This window comes from Panulirus ornatus, chromosome 55, assembly GCF_036320965.1.
Source record: "Panulirus ornatus isolate Po-2019 chromosome 55, ASM3632096v1, whole genome shotgun sequence".
Lineage (NCBI taxonomy): Eukaryota > Metazoa > Arthropoda > Malacostraca > Decapoda > Palinuridae > Panulirus > Panulirus ornatus.
In genome coordinates this window covers 33948638-33973732 of record NC_092278.1, presented here as the reverse complement: position 1 = coordinate 33973732, position 25095 = coordinate 33948638, and the positions used below count along the sequence as shown (strand labels likewise).

The following is a 25095-nucleotide window of genomic DNA, read 5'->3' as shown; positions in this document are numbered from 1 at the left end:
CCCACTCAACTGCATTTTTTCCCTGCAAAAATCGTCCAAATGCCTCTCTCTTCTCTTTCACTAATACTCTTACTTCTTCATCCCACCACTCACTACCCTTTCTAAACAGCCCACCTCCCACTCTTCTCATGCCACAAGCATCTTTTGCGCAATCCATCACTGATTCCCTAAATACATATATCTTGCTTTTTAAACTAGGTATTCCCAATCACCAGTCCTTTTTCAGCACATAAATCTACAAGCTCTTCACCATTTCCATTTACAACACTGAACACCCCATGTATACCAATTATTCCCTCAACTGCCACATTACTCACCTTTGCATTCAAATCACCCATCACTATAACCCGGTCTCGTCCATCGAAACCACTAACACACTCATTCAGCTGCTCCCAAAACACTTGCCTCTCATGATCTTTCTTCTCATGCCCAGGTGCATATGCACCAATAATCACCCATCTCTCTCCATCAACTTTCAGTTTTACCCATATTAATCGAGAATTTACTTTCTTACATTCTATCACATACTCCCACAACTCCTGTTTCAGGAGTACTGCTACTCCTTCCCTTGCTCTTGTCCTCTCACTAACCCCTGACTTTACTCCCAAGACATTCCCAAACCACTCTTCCCCTTTACCCTTGAGCTTCGTTTCACTCAGAGCCAAAACATCCAGGTTCCTTTCCTCAAACATACTACCTATCTCTCCTTTTTTCACATCTTGGTTACATCCACATACATTTAGACACCCCAGTCTGAGCCTTCGAGGAGGATGAGCACTCCCCGCATGACTCCTTCTTCTGTTTCCCATTTTAGAAAGTTAAAAATACAAGGAGGGGAGGATTTCTGGCCCCCCGCTCCCGTCCCCTCTAGTCGCCTTCTACGACACACGAGGAATGCGTGGAAAGTATACTTTTAAATCTTATGCTCCCAAAAATAAAAAAGGAATAATTTCTTTTACAAGTTCTTGCAGCTGCCTTTACATTTAACAGCAAGGAGCAAATTCTTTCTACATTCCTTCATCTCCCATGCAAAATCTTACCAAAGGTATTTTCATACCTTTCCTTGAAAAGGGAATAAAGACTTACTTGTTTACATGTGGCTAAAAATACCAAAATCTTGTGTTTCTTGTGGTGTCTGATGAATGACCATAGGAAGGTGAACTTATCATGGGGATCACAAACAATATAACTCTCCTTTAAATTTCTTGGAGTGGATGTCTTTGAGTGCTCATGGACAGAACAATACACAGGATTATTGCATCCAGCACGGATTAAGTCCTTTACATCTCTGAAAGAAAAGCAAAAGACATGACCTTGATCTTAAAACTGACTGAAAATTAGAGTAAAAGTGTACATACATCCTTAAGTTTGGATTCACACTTATATGTTAACTTATTAAAAAATCCAACAAGTTTAAAATTCTAAGAACACTCATCAAAGAAACCTTCCCACACAAACTGAATCACTCGCCTTCCACTCAACTTTAACCTATACTCAAATATCTACTTCCCACGTATTCCCTGCGTGTCGTAGAAGGCGACTAAAAGGGAAGGGAGCGGGGGGCTGGAAATCCTCCCCTCTCGTTTTTTTTTTTTTTTTTTCCCAAAAGAAGGAACAGAGAAGAGGGCCAGGTGAGGATATTCCCTCAAAGGCCCAGTCCTCTGTTCTTAACGCTACCTCGCTATCGCGGGAAGTGGCGAATGGTATGAAAAAAAAAAAAAAAAAAAATCTCTGCTAATAATGGCACATCTAAGAATATTTTTCTTTATTTTGTCTTATCATGAATAACAGGAGCATTACATAGTACTAGTCAGAAGGAACCTCTGCAAATACTGCTCTGGAGTCACCCTTTGTCAGTGGCCTGTTAAGGGTGAGGTATAAAGGCAAAGAAGCGGCACTGGAATTTACTAGTTATGGAAACTAGTGCTGTGGCCACCCCCTTAAGGGAATTCCAGTTGGGAATAGGCATCAGGGATTCATGTAGATAAATTAGATTAATTACATATGATTATTGTGTTTATATTTGTGAGGGGATATATAGATAATGGGTCTGGAGCAGAAACTTTGTAGGGCATTTTCTTGGAACTCATTTCTGTCAGCAAAGTGAGTGTTGGGTGTGCTGAATATCTGACAATTACTTAAAGTTAGCTGGACATGCAATGGGCTAGGTTTACTGGCAGAGTGGTGACAGAAATATGAGTTATGTACTCATTAGTTGCCATGCGATACTGGTGTGTTTTAATCATGTAGAAGTTTTTTTATCCCTGGGGATTGGGGAGAAAGAATACTTCCCACGTATTCCCTGCGTGTCATAGAGTGCGACTAAAAGGGGAGGGAGCGGGGGGGCTGGAAATCCTCCCCTCGTTTTTTTTTTAATTTTCCAAAAGAAGGAACAGTGAAGGGGGCCAAGTGAGGATATTCCCTCAAAGGCCCAGTCCTCTGTTCTTAACGCTACCTTGCTAACATGGGAAATGGCAAATAGTTTGAAAGAAAAAAGAAAGAAAGAATTTTCTCTGTATAAATTCTTTTTAAATTTCCATACCACCTCAATATCTTTTATTTATTCTAGTATACTTAGTCACTGTCTCCCACGTTAGCAAGGTAGTGCAAGGAAACAGATGAAAGAATGGCCTAATCCACCCACATACACATGCATATACATAAAACGCCCACACATGCACATATACACACATATACATATACAGACATATACATATATACACACGTACATATCCATACTTGCTGCCTTCATCCATTCCCATCACCACCCCACCACACATAAAACAGCACCCTCCTCCCCCCCTCACATGCGAGGTAGCGCTAGGAAAAGACAACAAAGGCCACATCCATTCACACTCAGTCTCTAGCTGTCATGCGTAATGCATCGAAACCACAGCTCCCTTTCCACATCCAGGCCCCACAGAACTTTTCATGGTTTACCCCAGATGCTCCACATGCCCTGGTTCAATCCACTGACAGCACATCAACCCCGGTATACCACATCACTCCAATTCACTCTATTCCTTGCATGCCTTTCACCCTCCTGTATGTTCAGTCCCTGATAGCTCAAAATCTTTTTCACTCCATTCTTCCACCTCCAATTTGGTCGGCCACTTCTCCTTGTTCCCTCCACTTCTGACACACATATCCTCTTGTCAATCTTTCTTAACTCATTCTCTCCATTTCACCAAACCATTTCAATACACCCACTTCTGCTCTCTCAACCACACTCTTTTTATTACCAAACTTCTCTCTTACCCTTTCATTACTTACTCGATCAAACCACCTCACCCCACACACTGTCCTCAAACATCTCATTTCTAACACATCCACCCTCCTCTGCACAACCCTATCTATAGCCCACGCCTCACAACCATTATAACATTGTTGGAACCAGTATTCCTTCAAACATACCCATTTAAATCATGACCTCTACATCATCTGTAAACATATTCAGGTAGGTGTCCACACCCTCTGGTAAGTCATATATGTGTGACTTCTACCTCTGTATCACAAGTAGAGTTCTATGCTTAGTATGCCCAGTCTCATAACCTTAGGTACCATGTTTTTATTCATATTCATGTTTGTCATTACCCATTTGCAGTAACCTATTTGTACAGTGTGGAGAAAAGGTTAAAATTCATGGGGCCCCATCTTTTGGACATTCCTTACTATCATCCAACTTTTTAAATCCAAGTATTCTGTCGACATTAACCATGTCCTTTGTCATTTTACTTCATTCATTCACCACTCATACCATTAAAGTATTTCTTGACATCAATCTTCAATCTTAACAAGTGTTTTGCTTAATTTCATGTTATTTCCTCTCATTGCTCTATAACTACATCTCAAGAAGAACTGTTCAATGTCTATGATACCAATCAGTTTTGAAAATTTAAAGGCTGTGATCATGTCACCCCTCACTTGCAGCATAAGTGCATTCATGTAAAACCAAAATCTGGAGATGTCCCTATACCTCTCAGTTTCAGATCTTTCATAAGCCATCACTACTTGCTTAATATCATGTTATCTGCTCTCATTGCTCTATGCCTACTCGTGAATAAAGGTTCAATGTCTGTCATCAATCAGTTTTGAAAATCTAAAGGCTTTGATCATGCCACCCCTCACTTACAGCATGTGTGCATGCATGTAAAACCAAAATCTGGAGATGTCCCTATACCTCTCAGTTTCAGATCTTTCATAAGCCATCACTACCGGACACATCCTTACATTCTAGAAGCTCAAGCAGCTTACATCTCATAATGCACATACTCCATCATTATCAAAGCATCCCTTACCTGGTTTGTGTGGCAGAAAACAAGAGAGTCTGTCGTTCAGTTGGTAATTCCTGGAGAATGCAATTCATTGTATCAGCAAATCCCATTGACAGGCACTGATCAGCTTCATCTAATATAACCATCTGTTGAAAAAATGCATAAATGTAGGTCACGGGAAAGGTACAGGGGCTGAAAAAAAAAGAGGGAAAAGGAGAGTTGGGGTGAGCAAGTATCAGAAGATCTCAGGGAGGGCAAGAAACTTTCGGAGGAACGGTAATAGCATGAGAAAAACAGGACAACAAATGGGAACATCAGTGAAAGAGGTAAATGGGAAGTGTATAAAGGAGAGATGAGGTGAAGACAAGATGGAGTGAGTACTCTGATGGACTGCTGAATGTGAGTGATGATGTTGGCAGAAGTGGGGTGTTTGGGTCAGGGATGTACGAAAAGTAAGAGGGTAATGGCAATAGGTTTGGCGCAAATACGATAAGATACCTTTTATGTCAAATTGCATACATGAAACAAAATGAATTTCTTTATGGCTAGAAGATCAATTCAAGGTTAAAGAATATAGGAATTATAAAATGAAATAATAAAACATCACATGAATCATCTATTGCACTCAGAAGCTATATCACAGGGGCATTACAGTGTCTTTAGATAGTTAAGCAGTAGAATACATTTTGGTAAAAATGATTTCCTCACTCTTCTGGTGCACTGTATAGGCAGAAAAGTGGTGGTGAGAAACATAGGCAAGATGAATTGAGTTTGGTCTAAATCATAAACAAGGAAAATTCCTGTTAAACATACTCCCAGATAAATTTAACCCATCTACCAATCTATCAATCTACATCTCTGAAGTCTATTCCCTTCGGGAATGCCCTCAGAGGGGAGGCCACAGCAAAAGCCTCACCCTTAACAGGCCACTAGCAAAGGGCAACTCTAGAGCAGTGTCTTCAGAGGCACCTACCTAATGCTCCTACCAGACACTTTGACCTAATGTGTGTAACCCATCTAATTACAGTACCCTCCACTACCCTCTAAAATCAGGTAAAGACAGTGGTCTATGATTGTTTGGCTCATTTACCTAAAAGAATATTTTTGGAAGAGGTATTATATTGACTTGTCTATGGTAGTGATCATACTGCAAATAAGAAAATCTGAAAAATTACTTTGGATCTCACCTGGACATCATCTGATGCAAATGCTGAGTTTTCAGTCATGTGTTGTAGGAGACGGCCTGGTGTGCAGATCAAAATATTACAGACACCAATGCGATTCCACTCATACTTCAAATCTTTCCCACCTATAATCAAATTCCACATTATTATCACCTTGTAATTCTCAAACTAATTAATTTTCATCTATAAAGTTCACTCACTTTTGTCATAATGTTAATCAGGTACCAGAAAACATGCTTCGTTTCAAAGTCGTCTCTCCATGAAGTTCCGGCAAATGCTATTGTAACTATACTAAGGAGAAACTAAACATTTCAGAAGCTGCAACAATAAGTAATCTACTCTAATATCACTAATCTTCAACATTAAACCAATCACTAAGTCTTTAATGCATAATTTTTTCATCACTACTTGTTATTACCTCCCCATTTGCCCATTCACCACTGTTACCATTTGTGCTCTTGTCTTACGCACATTGTTTACCTCCTTCCAACACATCTTTTTACCCTCCCTAAAATTTAATGATACTCTCTCACCCCAACTCTCATTTGCTCTCTTTTTCACCTGTTACACCTTTCTCTTGACCTCCTGCCTCTCTCTTTTATACATCTCCCACTCATTTGCACTACTTCCCTGCAAATATCGTCAAAACGCCTCTCTCTTCTCTATCACTAACAATCTTGCTTCTTCATCCCACCACTCACTACCCTTTCGAGTCTGCCCACCTCCCGAGTTTCTCATGCCACATGCATCTTTTGCGCAAGCCATCACTGCTTCCCGAAATACATCCCATTCCTCCCCCACTCCCCTTACGTCATTTGCTCTCACCTTTTGCCATTCTACACTCAATCTCTCCTGGTACTTCCTCATACAAGTCTCCTTTCCAAGCTCACTTACACTCACCACTCTCTTCTCCCCAACATTCTCTCTTCTTTTCTCTACAAATCTTCACCTTCGTCTCCACGAGATAGTGATCAAACATCCTTACAGCTGCCCCTCTCAGTACATTAACATCCAAAAGTCTCTCTTTCACACACCTATCAATGAACATGTAATCCAATAACGCCCTCTGACCATCTCTCCTACTCGCATACATATACTCATGTATATCTCTCTTTTTAAACCAAGTATTCCCAATCACCAGTCTTTTTTAGCACACAAATCCACAATCTCTTCACCATTTCCATTCACAACACTGAACACCCCATGTACACCAATTACATCCTCAACTGCCACAATACTCACCTTTGCATTCAAATCATCCATCACGATAACCCAGTCTCGTGCATCAAAGCTGCTAACACACTCACACAGCTTCTCCAAAAACACTTCCCTCTCATGATCTTTCTTCTCATGACCAGGTGCATAGGCACCAATAATCACCCATCTCTCTCCATCTACTTTCAGTTTTACCCACATCAATCTAGAATTTACTTTCTTACTCTCTATCACATACTCCCACAACTCCTGCTTCAGGAGTAGCGCTACTCCTTCCTTAGCTCTGACCAACCCCTGACTTTACTCATAAGACATTCCCAAACCACTCTTCCCCTTTAACCGTGAGCTTCATTTCAATCAGAACCAAAGCATCCAGGCTTCTTTACTCAAAACATACTACCTATCTCTCCTTTTTTCTCATCTTGGTGACATCCACACACAGATATAGGGTGTTTTGGTTGGGGTGGTATGTGAAGTGAAAGGGTCAGGGAGAATGGTTTGGTAAACAGATAAGAGGTAGTGAAAGCTTTGTGGAAGATGAAAGCTGGCAAGGCAGTGGAATTCATTAAAAGGGAATGACTAAATGCATAGTGCCATTGCACAAAGGCAAAGGGGATAAAGGTAAGTGTTCAAATTACAGAGGCATAAGTTTGTTGAGTATTCCTGGGAAATTATTTGGGAGGATATTGATTGAGAGGGTAAAGGCATGTACACAGCTTCAGATTGGGGAAGAGCAGTGTGGTTTCAGAAATGGTAGAGGATGTGTGGATCAGGTGTTTGCTTTGAAGAATGTATGTGAGAAATACTTAGAAAAAAAGATGGATTTCTATGTAGCATTTATGGATCTAGAGAGGGGATATGATAGGGTTGGTAGAGATGCTTTGTGGAAGGTTTTAAGAGTATATGGTGTGGGAGGTATGGATGAGGTGGTAAGGAAGGGTAATGCAAGAGTTTTGGAGGAAGGGGGCAAGTATGTAGTCTGTTGTGGATGAGAGGGCTTGGGAAGTGAGTCAGTTGTTGTTCGCTGATGATACAGCGCTGGTGGCTGATTCAGGTGAGAAACTGCAGAGGTTGGTGACTGAGTTTGGTAAAGTGTAGGAAAGTAGAAAGTTGAGAGTTAATGTGAATAAGACAAAGGTTATTAGGTTCAGCAGGGTTGAGGGAGTAGATAATTGGTAGGTAAGTCTGAATGGAGAAAAAGTGGAGGAGGCGAAGTGTTTTAGATATCTGGGAGTGGACTTAGCAGCAGATGGAACCATGAAAGCAGAAGTGAGTCACAGGGTGGGGGAGGGGGCAAAGGTTCTGGAAGCATTGAGGAATGTGTGGAAGGCAAAAGCATTATCTCAGAGTAAAAATGGGTATGTTTGAAAGTATAGTGATTCCGACAATGCTATATGGTTGCGAGATAACGCAAGGAAACAGATGAAAAAAATGGCCCAACCCACCCCCATACACATGTATATACACACACGTCCACACATGCAAATATACACACCTATACATCTCAATGTTTTTTTTGTTTTTTTTTATACTTTTTTATACTTTTTTATACTTTTTTTTATACTTTTTTTTATACAAACGCGGGAGCGTTTGCGAGGTAGCGCAAGGAAACAGACGAAAGAAATGGCCCAACCCCCCCCCATACACATGTATATACATACGTCCACACACGCAAATATACATACCTACACAGCTTTCCATGGTTTACCCCAGACGCTTCACATGCCTTGATTCAATCCACTGACAGCACGTCATCCCCGGTATACCACATCGCTCCAATTCACTCTATTCCTTGCCCTCCTTTCACCCTCCTGCATGTTCAGGCCCCGATCACACAAAATCTTTTTCACTCCATCTTTCCACCTCCAATTTGGTCTCCCTCTTCTCCTTGCTCCCTCCACCTCCGACACATATATCCTCTTGGTCAATCTTTCCTCACTCATCCTCTCCATGTGCCCAAACCACTTCAAAACACCCTCTTCTGCTCTCTCAACCACACTCTTTTTATTTCCACACATCTCTCTTACCCTTACATTACTTACTCGATCAAACCACCTCACACCAAATAGTGTCCTCAAACATCTCATTTCCAGCACATCCACCCTCCTGTGCACAACTCTATCCATAGCCCATGCCTCGCAACCATACAACATTGTTGGAACCACTATTCCTTCAAACATACCCATTTTTGCTTTCCGAGATAATGTTCTCGACTTCCACACATTCTTCAAGGCTCCCAGGATTTTCGCCCCCTCCCCCACCCTATGATTCACTTCCGCTTCCATGGTTCCATCCGCTGCCAGATCCACTCCCAGATATCTAAAACACTTCACTTCCTCCAGTTTTTCTCCATTCAAACTTACCTCCCAATTGACTTGACCTTCAACCCTACTGTACCTAATAACCTTGCTCTTATTCACATATATATATATATATATATATATATATGGTGCCTGAGTTTGGTAAAGTGTGTGGAAGAAGAAAGTTAAGAGTAAATGTGAATAAGAGCAAGGTTATTAGGTACAGTAGGGTTGAGGGTCAAGTCAATTGGGAGGTGAGTTTGAATGGAGAAAAACTGGAGGAAGTGAAGTGTTTTAGATATCTGGGAGTGGATCTGGCAGCGGATGGAACCATGGAAGCGGAAGTGGATCATAGGGTGGGGGAGGGGGCGAAAATTCTGGGGGCCTGGAAGAATGTGTGGAAGTCGAGAACATTATCTCGGAGAGCAAAAATGGGTATGTTTGAAGGAATAGTGGTTCCAACAATGTTGTATGGTTGCGAGGCGTGGGCTATGGATAGAGTTGTGCGCAGGAGGATGGATGTGCTGGAAATGAGATGTTTGAGGACAATGTGTGGTGTGAGGTGGTTTGATCGAGTGAGTAACGTAAGGGTAAGAGAGATGTGTGGAAATAAAAAGAGCGTGCTTGAGAGAGCAGAAGAGGGTGTTTTGAAGTGGTTTGGGCACATGGAGAGAATGAGTGAGGAAAGATTGACCAAGAGGATATATGTGTCGGAGGTGGAGGGAACGAGGAGAAGAGGGAGACCAAATTGGAGGTGGAAAGATGGAGTGAAAAAGATTTTGTGTGATCGGGGCCTGAACATGCAGGAGGGTGAAAGGAGGGCAAGGAATAGAGTGAATTGGAGCGATGTGGTATACCGGGGTTGACGTGCTGTCAGTGGATTGAATCAAGGCATGTGAAGCGTCTGGGGTAAATCATGGAAAGCTGTGTAGGTATGTATATTTGCGTGTGTGGACGTATGTATATACATGTGTATGGGGGGGGTTGGGCCATTTCTTTCGTCTGTGTCCTTGCGCTACCTCGCAAACGCGGGAGACAGCGACAAAGTATAAAAAAAAAAAAATATATATATATATATATATATATATATATATATATATATATATATTTTTTTTTTTTTATACTTTGTCGCTGTCTCCCGCGTTTGCGAGGTAGCGCAAGGACACAGACGAAAGAAATGGCCCAACCCCCCCCATACACATGTATATACATACGTCCACACACGCAAATATACATACCTACACAGCTTTCCATGATTTACCCCAGACGCTTCACATGCCTTGATTCAATCCACTGACAGCACATCAACCCCGGTATACCACATCGCTCCAGTTCACTCTATTCCTTGCCCTCCTTTCACCCTCCTGCATGTTCAGGCCCCGATCACACAAAATCTTTTTCACTCCATCTTTCCACCTCCAATTTGGTCTCCCTCTTCTCCTCGTTCCCTCCACCTCCGACACATATATCCTCTTGGTCAATCTTTCCTCACTCATTCTCTCCATGTGCCCAAACCACTTCAAAACACCCTCTTCTGCTCTCTCAAGCACGCTCTTTTTATTTCCACACATCTCTCTTACCCTTACGTTACTCACTCGATCAAACCACCTCACACCACACATTGTCCTCAAACATCTCATTTCCAGCACATCCATCCTCCTGCGCACAACTCTATCCATAGCCCACGCCTCGCAACCATACAACATTGTTGGAACCACTATTCCTTCAAACATACCCATTTTTGCTCTCCGAGATAATGTTCTCGACTTCCACACATTCTTCCAGGCCCCCAGAATTTTCGCCCCCTCCCCCACCCTATGATCCACTTCCGCTTCCATGGTTCCATCCGCTGCCAGATCCACTCCCAGATATCTAAAACACTTCACTTCCTCCAGTTTTTCTCCATTCAAACTCACCTCCCAATTGACTTGACCCTCAACCCTACTGTACCTAATAACCTTGCTCTTATTCACATTTATTCTTAACTTTCTTCTTCCACACACTTTACCAAACTCAGTCACCAGCTTCTGCAGTTTCTCACATGAATCAGCCACCAGCGCTGTATCATCAGCGAACAACAACTGACTCACTTCCCAAGCTCTCTCATCCCCAACAGACTTCATACTTGCCCCTCTTTCCAAAACTCTTGCATTTACCTCCCTAACAACCCCATCCATAAACAAATTAAACAACCATGGAGACATCACACACCCCTGCCGCAAACCTACATTCACTGAGAACCAATCACTTTCCTCTCTTCCTACACGTACACATGCCTTACATCCTCGATAAAAACTTTTCACTGCTTCTAACAACTTTCCTCCCACACCATATATTCTTAATACCTTCCGCAGAGCATCTCTATCAACTCTATCATATGCCTTCTCCAGATCCATAAATGCTACATACAAATCCATTTGCTTTTCTAAGTATTTCTCACATACATTCTTCAAAGCAAACACCTGATCCACACATCCTCTACCACTTCTGAAACCACACTGCTCTTCCCCAATCTGATGCTCTGTACATGCCTTCACCCTCTCAATCAATACCCTCCCATATAATTTACCAGGAATACTCAACAAACTTATACCTCTTTAATTTGAGCACTCACTCTTATCCCCTTTGCCTTTGTACAACGGCACTATGCACACATTCCGCCAATCCTCAGGCACCTCACCATGAGTCATACATACATTAAATAACCTTACCAACCAGTCAACAATACAGTCACCCCCTTTTTTAATAAATTCCACTGCAATACCATCCAAACCTGCTGCCTTGCCAGCTTTCATCTTCTGCAAAGCTTTTACTACCTCTTCTCTATTTACCCAATCATTTTCCCTAACCCTCTCACTTTGCACACACCTCGACCAAGACACCCTATATCTGCCACTCTTATCATCAAACACATTCAACAAACCTTCAAAATACTCACTCCATCTCCTTCTCACATCACCACTACTTGTTATCACCTCCCCATTAGCCCCCTTCACTGAAGTTCCCATTTGCTCCCTAGTCTTACGCACTTTATTTACCTCCTTCCAAAAAATCTTTTTATTCTCCCTAAAATTTAATGATACTCTCTCACCCCAACTCTCATTTGCCCTCTTTTTCACCTCTTGCACCTTTCTCTTGACCTCCTGTCTCTTTCTTTTATACATCTCCCACTCAATTGCATTTTTTCCCTGCAAAAATCGTCCAAATGCCTCTCTCTTCTCTTTCACTAATAATCTTACTTCTTCATCCCACCACTCACTACCCTTTCTAATCAACCCACCTCCCAAGCTTCTCATGCCACAAGCATCTTTCGTGCAATCCATCATTGATTCCCTAAATACATCCCATTCCTCCCCCACTCCCCTTACTTCCATTGTTCTCACCTTTTTCCATTCTGTAATCAGTCTCTCCTGGTACTTCCTCACACAAGTCTCCTTCCCAAGCTCGCTCACTCTCACCACTCTCTTCACCCCAACATTCTCTCTTCTTTTCTGAAAACCCATACAAATCTTCACCTTAGCCTCCACAAGATGATGATCAGACATCCCTCCAGTTGCACCTCTCAGCACATTTACATCCAAAAGTCTCTCTTTCGCGCGCCTGTCAATTAACACGTAATCCAATAACGCTCTCTGGCCATCTCTCCTACTTACATATGTATACTTATGTATATCTCGCTTTTTAAACCAGGTATTCCCAATCACCAGTCCTTTTTCAGCACATAAATCTACAAGCTCTTCACCATTTCCATTTACAACACTGAACACCCCATGTATACCAATTATTCCCTCAACTGCCACATTACTCACCTTTGCATTCAAATCACCCATCACTATAACCCGGTCGCGTGCATCAAAACCACTAACACACTCATTCAGCTGCTCCCAAAACACTTGCCTCTCATGATCTTTCTTCTCATGCCCAGGTGCATATGCACCAATAATCACCCATCTCTCTCCATCAACTTTCAGTTCTATCCATATTAATCGAGAATTTACTTTCTTACATTCTATCACATACTCCCACAACTCCTGTTTCAGGAGTACTGCTACTCCTTCCCTTGCTCTTGACCTCTCACTAACCCCTGACTTTACTCCCAAGACATTCCCAAACCACTCTTCCCCTTTACCCTTGAGCTTCGTTTCACTCAGAGCCAAAACATCCAGGTTCCTTTCCTCAAACATACTACCTATCTCTCTTTTTTTCACATCTTGGTTACATCCACACACATTTAGACACCCCAACCTGAGTCTACGAGGAGGATGAGCACTCCCCGCGTGGCTACTTCTGTTTCCCATTTTTTAGAAAGTTAAAAATACAAGGAGGGGAGGATTTCTGGCCCCCCGTTCCCGTCCCCTCTAGTCGCCTTCTACGACACGTGAGGAATGCGTGGGAAGTATTCTTTCACCCCTATCCCCAGGGATAATATATATATATATATATATATATATATATATATATATATATATATATATATATATATATATATTTTTTTTTTTTTTTTTACACTTTGTCGCTGTCTCCCGCGTTTGCGAGGTAGTGCAAGGAAACAGACGAAAGAAATGGCCCAACCCCCCCATACACATGTATATACATACGTCCACACACGCAAATATACATACCTACACAGCTTTCCATGGTTTACCCCAGACGCTTCACATGCCTTGATTCAATCCACTGACAGCACGTCAACCCCGGTATACCACATCGCTCCAATTCACTCTATTCCTTGCCCTCCTTTCACCCTCCTGCATGTTCAGGCCCCGATCACACAAAATCTTTTTCACTCCATCTTTCCACCTCCAATTTGGTCTCCCTCTTCTCCTCGTTCCCTCCACCTCCGACACATATATCCTCTTGGTCAATCTTTCCTCACTCATTCTCTCCATGTGCCCAAACCACTTCAAAACACCCTCTTCTGCTCTCTCAACCACGCTCCTTTTATTTCCACACATCTCTCTTACCCTTACGTTACTCACTCGATCAAACCACCTCACACCACACATTGTCCTCAAACATCTCATTTCCAGCACATCCATCCTCCTGCGCACAACTCTATCCATAGCCCACGCCTCGCAACCATACAACATTGTTGGAACCACTATTCCTTCAAACATACCCATTTTTGCTTTCCGAGATAATGTTCTCGACTTCCACACATTCTTCCAGGCCCCCAGAATTTTCGCCCCCTCCCCCACCCTATGATCCACTTCCGCTTCCATGGTTCCATCCGCTGACAGATCCACTCCCAGATATCTAAAACATTTCACTTCCTCCAGTTTTTCTCCATTCAAACTCACCTCCCAATTGACTTGACCCTCAACCCTACTGTACCTAATAACCTTGCTCTTATTCACATTTACTCTTAACTTTCTTCTTCCACACACTTTACCAAACTCAGTCACCAGCTTCTGCAGTTTCTCACATGAATCAGCCACCAGCGCTGTATCATCAGCGAACAACAACTGACTCACTTCCCAAGCTCTCTCATCCCCAACAGACTTCATACTTGCCCCTCTTTCCAAAACTCTTGCATTTACCTCCCTAACAACCCCATCCATAAACAAATTAAACAACCATGGAGACATCACACACCCCTGCCGCAAACCTACATTCACTGAGAACCAATCACTTTCCTCTCTTCCTACACGTACACATGCCTTACATCCTCGATAAAAACTTTTCACTGCTTCTAACAACTTTCCTCCCACACCATATATTCTTAATACCTTCCACAGAGCATCTCTATCAACTCTATCATATGCCTTCTCCAGATCCATAAATGCTACATACAAATCCATTTGCTTTTCTAAGTATTTCTCACATACATTCTTCAAAGCAAACACCTGATCCACACATCCTCTACCACTTCTGAAACCACACTGCTCTTCCCCAATCTGATGCTCTGTACATGCCTTCACCCTCTCAATCAATACCCTCCCATATAATTTACCAGGAATACTCAACAAACTTATACCTCTGTAATTTGAGCACTCACTCTTATCCCCTTTGCCTTTGTACAATGGCACTATGCACGCATTCTGCCAATCCTCAGGCACCTCACCATGAGTCATACATACATTAAATAACCTTACCAACCAGTCAACAATACAGTCACCCCCTTTTTTAATAAATTCCACTGCAATACCATCCAAACCTGCTGCCTTGCCGGCTTTCATCTTCCGCAAAGCTTTCACTACCTCTTCTCTGTTTACCAAATCATTTTCCCTAACCCTCTCACTTTGCACACCACCTCGACCAAAACACCCTATATCTGCCACTCTATCATCAAACACATTCAACAAACCTTCAAAATACTCACTCCATCTCCTTCTCACATCACCACTACTTGTTATCACCTCCCCATTTGCGCCCTTCACTGAAGTTCCCATTTGCTCCCTTGTCTTACGCACTTTATTTACCTCCTTGCAGAACATCTTTTTATTCTCCCTAAAATTTAATGATACTCTCTCACCCCAACTCTCATTTGCCCTTTTTTTCACCTCTTGCACCTTTCTCTTGACCTCCTTTTTTCTTTCATACTATTTGCCATTTCCCGCAATTAGCGAGGTAGCGTTAAGAACAGAGGACTGGACCTTTGAGGGAATATCCTCACCTGGCCCCCTTCTCTATCCCTTCTTTTGGAAAATTAAAAAAAAAGAGAGGGGAGGATTTCCAGCCCCCCGCTCCCTTCCCTTTTAGTCGCCCTCCACGACACGCAGGGAATACGTGGGAAGTATTCTTTCTCCCCTATCCCCAGGGATAATATATACATATATATATATATATATATATATATATATATATATATATATATATATATATATATATATATAGTGCCATTGTACAAAGGCAAAGGGGATAAGAGTGAGTGCTCAAATTACAGAGGTATAAGTTTGTTGAGTATTCCTGGTAAATTATATGGGAGGGTATTGATTGAGAGGGTGAAGGCATGTACAGAGCATCAGATTGGGGAAGAGCAGTGTGGTTTCAGAAGTGGTAGAGGATGTGTGGACCAGGTGTTTGCTTTGAAGAATGTATGTGAGAAATACTTAGAAAAGCAAATGGATTTGTATGTAGCATTTATGGATCTGGAGAAGGCATATGATAGAGTTGATAGAGATGCTCTGTGGAAGGTATTAAGAATATATGGTGTGGGAGGCAAGTTGTTAGAAGCAGTGAAAAGTTTTTATCGAGGATGTAAGGCATGTGTACGTGTAGGAAGAGAGGAAAGTGATTGGTTCTCAGTGAATGTAGGTTTGCGGCAGGGGTGTGTGATGTCTCCATGGTTGTTTAATTTGTTTATGGATGGGGTTGTTAGGGAGGTAAATGCAAGAGTTTTGGAAAGAGGGGCAAGTATGAAGTCTGTTGGGGATGAGAGAGCTTGGGAAGTGAGTCAGTTGTTGTTCGCTGATGATACAGCGCTGGTGGCGGATTCACGTGAGAAACTGCAGAAGCTGGTGACGGAGTTTGGTAAAGTGTGTGGAAGAAGAAAGTTAAGAGTAAATGTCAATAAGAGCAAGGTTATTAGGTACAGTAGGGTTGAGGGTCAAGTCAATTGGGAGGTGAGTTTGAATGGAGAAAAACTGGAGGAAGTGAAGTGTTTTAGATATCTGGGAGTGGATCTGTCAGCGGATGGAACCATGGAAGCGGAAGTGGATCATAGGGTGGGGGAGGGGGCGAAAATTTTGGGAGCCTTGAAAAATGTGTGGAAGTCGAGAACATTATCCCGGAAAGCAAAAATGGGTATGTTTGAAGGAATAGTAGTTCCAACAATGTTGTATGGTTGCGAGGCGTGGGCTATGGATAGAGTTGTGCGCAGGAGGATGGATGTGCTGGAAATGAGATGTTTGAGGACAATGTGTGGTGTGAGGTGGTTTGATCGAGTAAGTAACGTAAGGGTAAGAGAGATGTGTGGAAATAAAAAGAGCGTGGTTGAGAGAGCAGAAGAGGGTGTTTTGAAATGGTTTGGGCACATGGAGAGAATGAGTGAGGAAAGATTGACCAAGAGGATATATGTGTCGGAGGTGGATGGAACGAGGAGAAGAGGGAGACCAAATTGGAGGTGGAAAGATGGAGTGAAAAGGATTTTGTGTGATCGGGGCCTGAACATGCAGGAGGGTGAAAGGAGGGCAAGGAATAGAGTGAATTGGAGCGATGTGGTATACAGGGGTTGACGTGCTGTCAGTGGGTTGAATCAAGGCATGTGAAGCGTCTGGGGTAAACCATGGAAAGCTGTGTAGGTATGTATATTGCGTGTGTGGACGTGTGTATGTACATGTGTATGGGGGGGGTTGGGCCATTTCTTTCGTCTGTTTCCTTGCGCTACCTCGCAAACGCGGGAGACAGCGACAAAGTATAAAAAAAAAAAAAAAAAAAAAAAAAAAATATATATATATATTTTTTTTTTTTGTTAAAGTATAATAAAATAAAAAATAATTTTTTTTTTTGCTTTGTCGCTGTCTCCCGCGTTTGCAAGGTAGCGCAAGGAAACAGACGAAAGAAATGGCCCAACCCACCCCCATACACATGTATATACATACGTCCACACACGCAAATATACATACCTACACAGCTTTCCATGGTTCACCCCAGACGTTTCACATGCCCTGATTCAATCCACTGACAGCACGTCAACCCCGGTATACCACATCGATGCAATTCACTCTATTCCTTGCCCTCCTTTCACCCTCCTGCATGTTCAGGCCCCGATCACACAAAATCTTTTTCACTCCATCTTTCCACCTCCAATTTGGTCTCCCACTTCTCCTCTTTCCCTCCACCTCCGACACATATATCCTCTTGGTCAATCTTTCCTCACTCATTCTCTCCATGTGCCCAAACCATTTCAAAACACCCTCTTCTGCTCTCTCAACCACGCTCTTTTTATTTCCACACATCTCTCTTACCTTTACGTTACTTACTCGATCAAACCACCTCACACCACACATTGTCCTCAAACATTCATTTCCAGCTCATCCACCCTCCATGTGCACAACTCTATCATAGCCCATGCCTCGCAACCATACAACATTGTTGGAACCCTATTCTTCAAAACTGACCCATTTTTGCTTTCCGAGATAATGTTCCTCGATTCCACACATTTTCAAGGTCTCCAGGATTTTCGCCCCCTCCCCGACCCTATGATTCACTTCCGCTTCCATGGTTCCATCCGCTGCCAGATCCACTCCCGATATATAAAACACTTCTACGTCCTCAGTTTTTCTCCATTAAATCTTACCTCCAATTGACTTGTCCTTCAACCCTTCTGTACTAATAAAACCTTGTCTTATTCACATATATATATATCCTATATATTATTATATATATAATATATATATATATGGTGCTGAGTTTGGTAAGTGTGTGGCAAAGAAGTTAGAGTAATTGTGAATAAGAGCAAGGTTATTAGGTACAGTAGGGTTGAGGCTCAAGTAATTGGGAGGTGGAGTTTGAATGGAGAAAAACTGGAGGAAGTGAAGTGTTTTAGATATCTGGGAGTGGATCTGGCAGCGGGATGGAACCATGGAAGCGACGGGGTTCATAGGGTGGGGGAGGGGGCGAAAATTCTGGGGGCTGGAGAATGTGTGGAAGTCGAGAACATTATCTCGGTTAAGCAAAAATGGGTATGTTTGAGGAATAGTTGGTTCCAACAATGTGTATGTTGCGAGGCGTGCGGGCTATGGATAGAGTTGTGCGCTGGAGGATGATGTACTGGAAATGAGATGTTTGAGGACAAATGTGTGGTGTTGAGGTGGTTTGATCGAGTGAGTAACGTAAGGGGGTAAGAGAGATGTTGTGGAAATAAAAAGAGGTGGCTTGAGAGAGCAGAAGAGGGTGTTTTGAAGTGGTTTGGCACATGGAGAGAATGAGTGAGGAAAAGATTGACAAGAGGATATATGTGTCGGAGGTGGAGGGAACGGGAGAAGAGGGAGACCCAATTGGAGGTGGGAAGATGGAGTGAAATAAGATTTTGTGTGGATCGGTGCCTGACATGCAGGAGGTGAAAGGAGGGCAAGGAATAGAGTGAACTGGAGCGATGTGGTATACCGGGGTTGAGTGCTGTCAGTGGATTGAATCAAGGCTGTGAAGCGTCTGGGGTAAACCCATGGAAAGCTGGGTAGGTATGTATATTTGCGTGGGTGGACCTATGTATATACATGTGTATGGGGGGGGGGGGGGGGGGGGTTGGGCCATTTCTTTCGTCTGTTTCCTTCGCTACCTCGCTAAACGTGGGAGGCCAGCGAAAAGTATAATAAAAAATATAAAAAAATATTATGTTGCGCAAGGAACACAGACGTAAGGAAATGGCCCAACCCCCCCATACACATGTTATATACTTACGTCCACCCAAGCATAATTACATACTAACACAGCTTTCCATATAGTTACCCCAGACGCCTTCACATGCCTTGATTCAATCCACTGACAGACGGGTCAACCCCGGTATACCACCATCGCTCCAATTCACTCTATTCCTTGCCCTCCTTTCACCCTCCTGCATGTTCAGGCCCCGATCACACAAAATCTTTTTCACTCCATCTTTCCACCTCCAATTTGGTCTCCCTCTTCTCCTCGTTCCCTCCACCTCCGACACATATATCCTCTTGGTCAATCTTTCCTCACTCATTCTCTCCATGTGCCCAAACCACTTCAAAACACCCTCTTCTGCTCTCTCAACCACGCTCTTTTTATTTCCACACATCTCTCTTACCCTTACGTTACTTACTCGATCAAACCACCTCACACCACACATTGTCCTCAAACATCTCATTTCCAGCACATCCATCCTCCTGCGCACAACTCTATCCATAGCCCACGCCTCGCAACCATACAACATTGTTGGAACCACTATTCCTTCAAACATACCCATTTTTGCTTTCCGAGATAATGTTCTCGACTTCCACACATTTTTCAAGGCTCCCAGAATTTTCGCCCCCTCCCCCACCCTATGATCCACTTCCGCTTCCATGGTTCCATCCGCTGCCAGATCCACTCCCAGATATCTAAAACACTTCACTTCCTCCAGTTTTTCTCCATTCAAACTCACCTCCCAATTGACTTGACCCTCAACCCTACTGTACCTAATAACCTTGCTCTTATTCACATTTACTCTTAACTTTCTTCTTCCACACACTTTACCAAACTCAGTCACCAGCTTCTGCAGTTTCTCACATGAATCAGCCACCAGCGCTGTATCATCAGCGAACAACAACTGACTCACTTCCCAAGCTCTCTCATCCCCAACAGACTTCATACTTGCCCCTCTTTCCAAAACTCTTGCATTTACCTCCCTAACAACCCCATCCATAAACAAATTAAACAACCATGGAGACATCACACACCCCTGCCGCAAACCTACATTCACTGAGAACCAATCACTTTCCTCTCTTCCTACACGTACACATGCCTTACATCCTCGATAAAAACTTTTCACTGCTTCTAACAACTTGCCTCCCACACCATATATTCTTAATACCTTCCACAGAGCATCTCTATCAACTCTATCATATGCCTTCTCCAGATCCATAAATGCTACATACAAATCCATTTGCTTTTCTAAGTATTTCTCACATACATTCTTCAAAGCAAACACCTGATCCACACATCCTCTACCACTTCTGAAACCACACTGCTCTTCCCCAATCTGATGCTCTGTACATGCCTTCACCCTCTCAATCAATACCCTCCCATATAATTTACCAGGAATACTCAACAAACTTATACCTCTGTAATTTGAGCACTCACTCTTATCCCCTTTGCCTTTGTACAATGGCACTATGCACGCATTCCGCCAATCCTCAGGCACCTCACCATGAGTCATACATACATTAAATAACCTTACCAACCAGTCAACAATACAGTCACCCCCTTTTTTAATAAATTCCACTGCAATACCATCCAAACCTGCTGCCTTGCCGGCTTTCATTATTCTGCCAAAGCTTTTACTACCTCTTCTCTATGTACCCCAATCATTTTCCCTAACCCTCTCACTTTGACACACCTCGACCAAGACACTCCTATATCGGCCACTCTTCATCATCAAACACATTCAACATATAACCTTCAAAATACTCACTCCATCTCTTCTCACATTCCCACTACTTGTTATCACCTCCCCATTAGCCCCCTTCACTGGAAGTTCCCATTTGCTCCTAGTCTTACGCACTTTATTTACCTCCTTCCAGAAAAATCTTTTTATTCTCCCTAAAATTTAATGATACTCTCTCACCCCAACTCTTCATTTGCCTCTTTTTCACCTTCTTGCACCTTTCTCTTGACCTCCTGTCCTCTTTCTTTTATACATCTACCACTCATTGTATTTGTGCCTCTGCAAAAATGTTCCAAATGGCCTCTTTCTTCTCTTTCAACTAATAATCTTACTTCTCATCCACCACTCATACCTTTCTAATCAACCCACCTCCATGCGTCTATGCCACAAGCTGTTTTTCGGCAATCCATATTGTTCCTAAATACATCCATTCCCGCCCCACGCCCCTTATTTCATTGTTCTCACCTTTTGCCATTCTGTTAATACGTCTCTCATGGTTCTTCCTCACCACAAGTTCTCTTCCCAAAGCTCGCCTCCACTCTCACTCCACTCTCTTCACCCCAACATTCTCTCTTCTTTCTGAAAACCATACAAATCTTCACTTAGCCTCCACAAGTAGATGATCAGGGACATCCCTCCAGTTGCACCTCTCAGCACCCCCCACCCCATCTTACATCCAAAAGTCTTCTTTCGCGCGCCTCGTCATTATAACAACGTAATCCAAGAATGCTCTCTGGCAATCTCTCTACTTACATATGTTATACTTAGGTATATCTCGCTTTTTAAACCAGGTATTCCCAATCATCCTAGTCCTTTTTCAGCACATAATCTACAAGCTCTTCACCATTTCCATGTACAACATGAACTACCCATGTATACCATATTATTCCTCAACTGCCACATTATCACTTTGCATTCAAATCACTATCACTATAACCCGGTCGCGTTGCTCAAAACCATAACACATCTCATTCAGCTGCTCCCAAAACACTTGCCTCTCTGATCTTTCTTCTCATGCCCTGGGTGCATATGCACCAATTTATCACCCAGCTCTCTCCAATCAAACTCTTCAGTTCGATCCCATATTAATCGAGAATTTAATTTCGTTAATTCTATTCCATACTCCCACAACTCCGGTTTCAGGAGTTACTGCACTCCGTCCTTGCCTTGACTCCTCACTAACCCTGTACGGTACTCCAAGAACATTCCCCAAAACCACTCTTCCCCTTTACCTTGAGCTTCGTTTCACTCAGAGCCAAAACATCCAGGTTCCTTTCTCAAAACATACTACCTACTCTCTTTTTTTCACATCTTGTTACACCACACACATTTAGACACCCCAACCTGCGTCTTACGAGGAGGGGGATGAGCCTCCCGCGTGGCTACTTCTGTTTCCCATTTTTTGAAGTTAAAAATACCAAGGAGGGGAGGATTTCTGGCCCCCCGTTCCGCCTGCTCCGTTCCCCTCTAGGCGCTTCTACGGACACGTGAGGAATGCGTGGGAAGTATTCTTTCACCCTATCCCTGGGGATTGAGCGAGATGATGTTAATATATATATATATATATATATATATATATATTTATTATTTATTATATATATAGATTATATATATATATATATATATATTTTTTTTTTTTTTATACTTTGTCGCTTGTCTCCGCGTTTGCGAGGTTGCGCAAGGAAAACAGACGAAAGAAATGGCCCAACCCCCCCAATACACATGTTATATACATACGTCCACACCGAATTACATACCTAACACAGCTTTCATGAGTTTTACCCCAGAGCTTCACTTGCCTTGATTCAATTTACCTGGACAGCACCGTCAAACCCCGGTATACACTATCGCTCCAATTCACTCTATTCCTTGCCCTCCTTTCACCTCCTGCATGTTTAGGCCCACCGTTCACACAAAAAGCTTTTTCACTCCATCTTTTCCACTTCCAATTTGGTTCCCTCTTCTCCTCGTTCCCTCCACTCCGACACATATATCCTCTTGGTCATCTTTCCTCACTACATTCTTCCCATTGCCCAAACCACTTCAAAACACCCTCTTCTGCTCTTCAAGCTCGCGTCTCTTGTATTTCCCACACATCTCTCTACCCATTCGTTACTCACTCGATCTATCACCACCCTCAACACCCACAGTGTCCTCAAAATCTCATTTCAGCCATCCATCCTCCTGCGGCACAATCATCCATAGCCCACGCCTCGCAACCATTACAACATTGTTGGAACTCCACTATTCCTTCAAACATACCCATTGTTTGCTTTCCGAGATAATGTTCTCGACTTCACTACATTCTTCCAGGCCCCCAGAATTTTCGCCCCCTCCCCCACCTCGGATGACTTCGCTTCCAATGGATTCCATCCGCTGACTGAATCACACTCCCAGATGGCTAAAACCACTTCACTTCCTCCTGTTTTTCTCAGTCAAACTCACCTCCCAATTGACTTGTCCTCAACCTACTGTTACTAATAAGCTTGCTCGTAGTCACAGTTTACTCTTAACTTTCTTCGTCCACCACACTGTACCAAACTCTGTCACCAGCGTTCTTTGCAGTTTGCACATGATGCTGCCACCAGGCGGGAGCATTCCCTTGGCGAATATAAACGGATACCGCTCGGCCCTTGCGCTGCGCGCAGCCCCAACAGACGGCAGTACTTGCCCCGACGGGCCATACATCAGCGTGCATGGTACCGCCCGTATCATTTCCCCTTGCCTGTTTCTTCGACCAAAGTAAAAATAAACCTTGGGGACATCACACACCCTGCCGAACAGCCAAACCTACTTCCACAGAGAACCAATCACTTTCCTCGCTTCCTACACGTTACTCATGCCTTACCATCCTCGATAAAAACTTTTCACTGCTTCTAACAACTTTCCTCCCAAACCATATATTCTTAATACCTTCCACAGTGATCTCTTATCAACTCTATCATATGCTTCTCAGATCCATCTATTGTACATACAAATCCATTTGCTATTCTAAGTATTTCTATCATACATACTTCAAGCAAACACCTGAGCCACCACATCCTCTACCTCTTCTGCAAACCACATGCTCTTCCCCAATCTGATGCTTGTACATGCCTTCACCCTCTCAATCAATACCCTCCCATTTAATTTACCAGGAATACTCACTAACTACCCTATACCGCTGTAATTTGAGCATACACTCCTGATCCCCGGTGCCTTGTACAATGGCATAGGCACGCTTTCTGCCAATCCTCAGGCACCGCACCATTGTGTCATACACACAGTAAAGAACCTGACCTACAGGGTTGTGTGTGGGGTGGGTTGCATAACAATACTGTGCACCCCGTGTGTTTGAAGAAAGGCCTCTGCAAGCCAGCCAAACCTGCTGCCTTGCCGGCTTGGCATCTTCCGTATAGCGTTCACTTCGCTGCGCGGGGACCAATGAAGCATTTTGCCCGTACCCGCTTCCACTTTGACACCACCTCGACACCAAAACACCTATATTGCCACTCTTCATCAAACACATTCAACAAACCTTCAAAATACTCACTCCATCTCCCTTCTCAACATCACCACTCCTTGTTATCACCTCCCCCTTTTGCGCCCTTCACTAAGTTCCCATTTTGCTCCTTGTCTTAGCACTTAATTACCTCCTTGCAGAACATTTTTTATCTCCCTAAAAAGGTTAATGTTACTCTCTACCACCCCAACTCTCCATTTGCCTTTTTTTTCAACCTCTTGCACCTTTCCTCTTGACCTCCTTTTTTCTTTCATATATTTGCCTTTCCCGCAATTAGCGATGGTAGCGTTAAGAACAGAGGACTGGACCTTTGAAGGGAATATTCCTCACCTGGCCCCCTTCTCTATCCTCTTTTGGAAAATTAAAAAAAAAGAGTGGGGGATTTCCAGCCCCCCGCTCCCTTCCTTTTAGTCGCCCTCCTCGACACGCAGGGAATACTGGGAAGTATTTCGTGTCTCCCCTATCCAGGATAATATATACATATATATATTTATTTATATATATATTATATATATATATATATATATTATATATATATTATATATATATATTTTTTTTTTGTTAAAAA

At 42.9% G+C, this 25095-nt stretch overlaps 1 protein-coding gene across 1 annotated transcript in view; it reads right to left on the bottom strand.

Moving 5' to 3' along the window:
* Positions 1-25095, bottom strand: part of LOC139765669 (probable ATP-dependent RNA helicase DDX10) — a 120710-nt gene that overhangs the window by 64058 nt on the left and 31557 nt on the right. Inside the window, 3 exon segments of the mRNA XM_071693401.1 lie at positions 1087-1288; positions 4299-4420; positions 5462-5583. Coding sequence (XP_071549502.1) covers positions 1087-1288; positions 4299-4420; positions 5462-5583 — 446 coding nt within the window.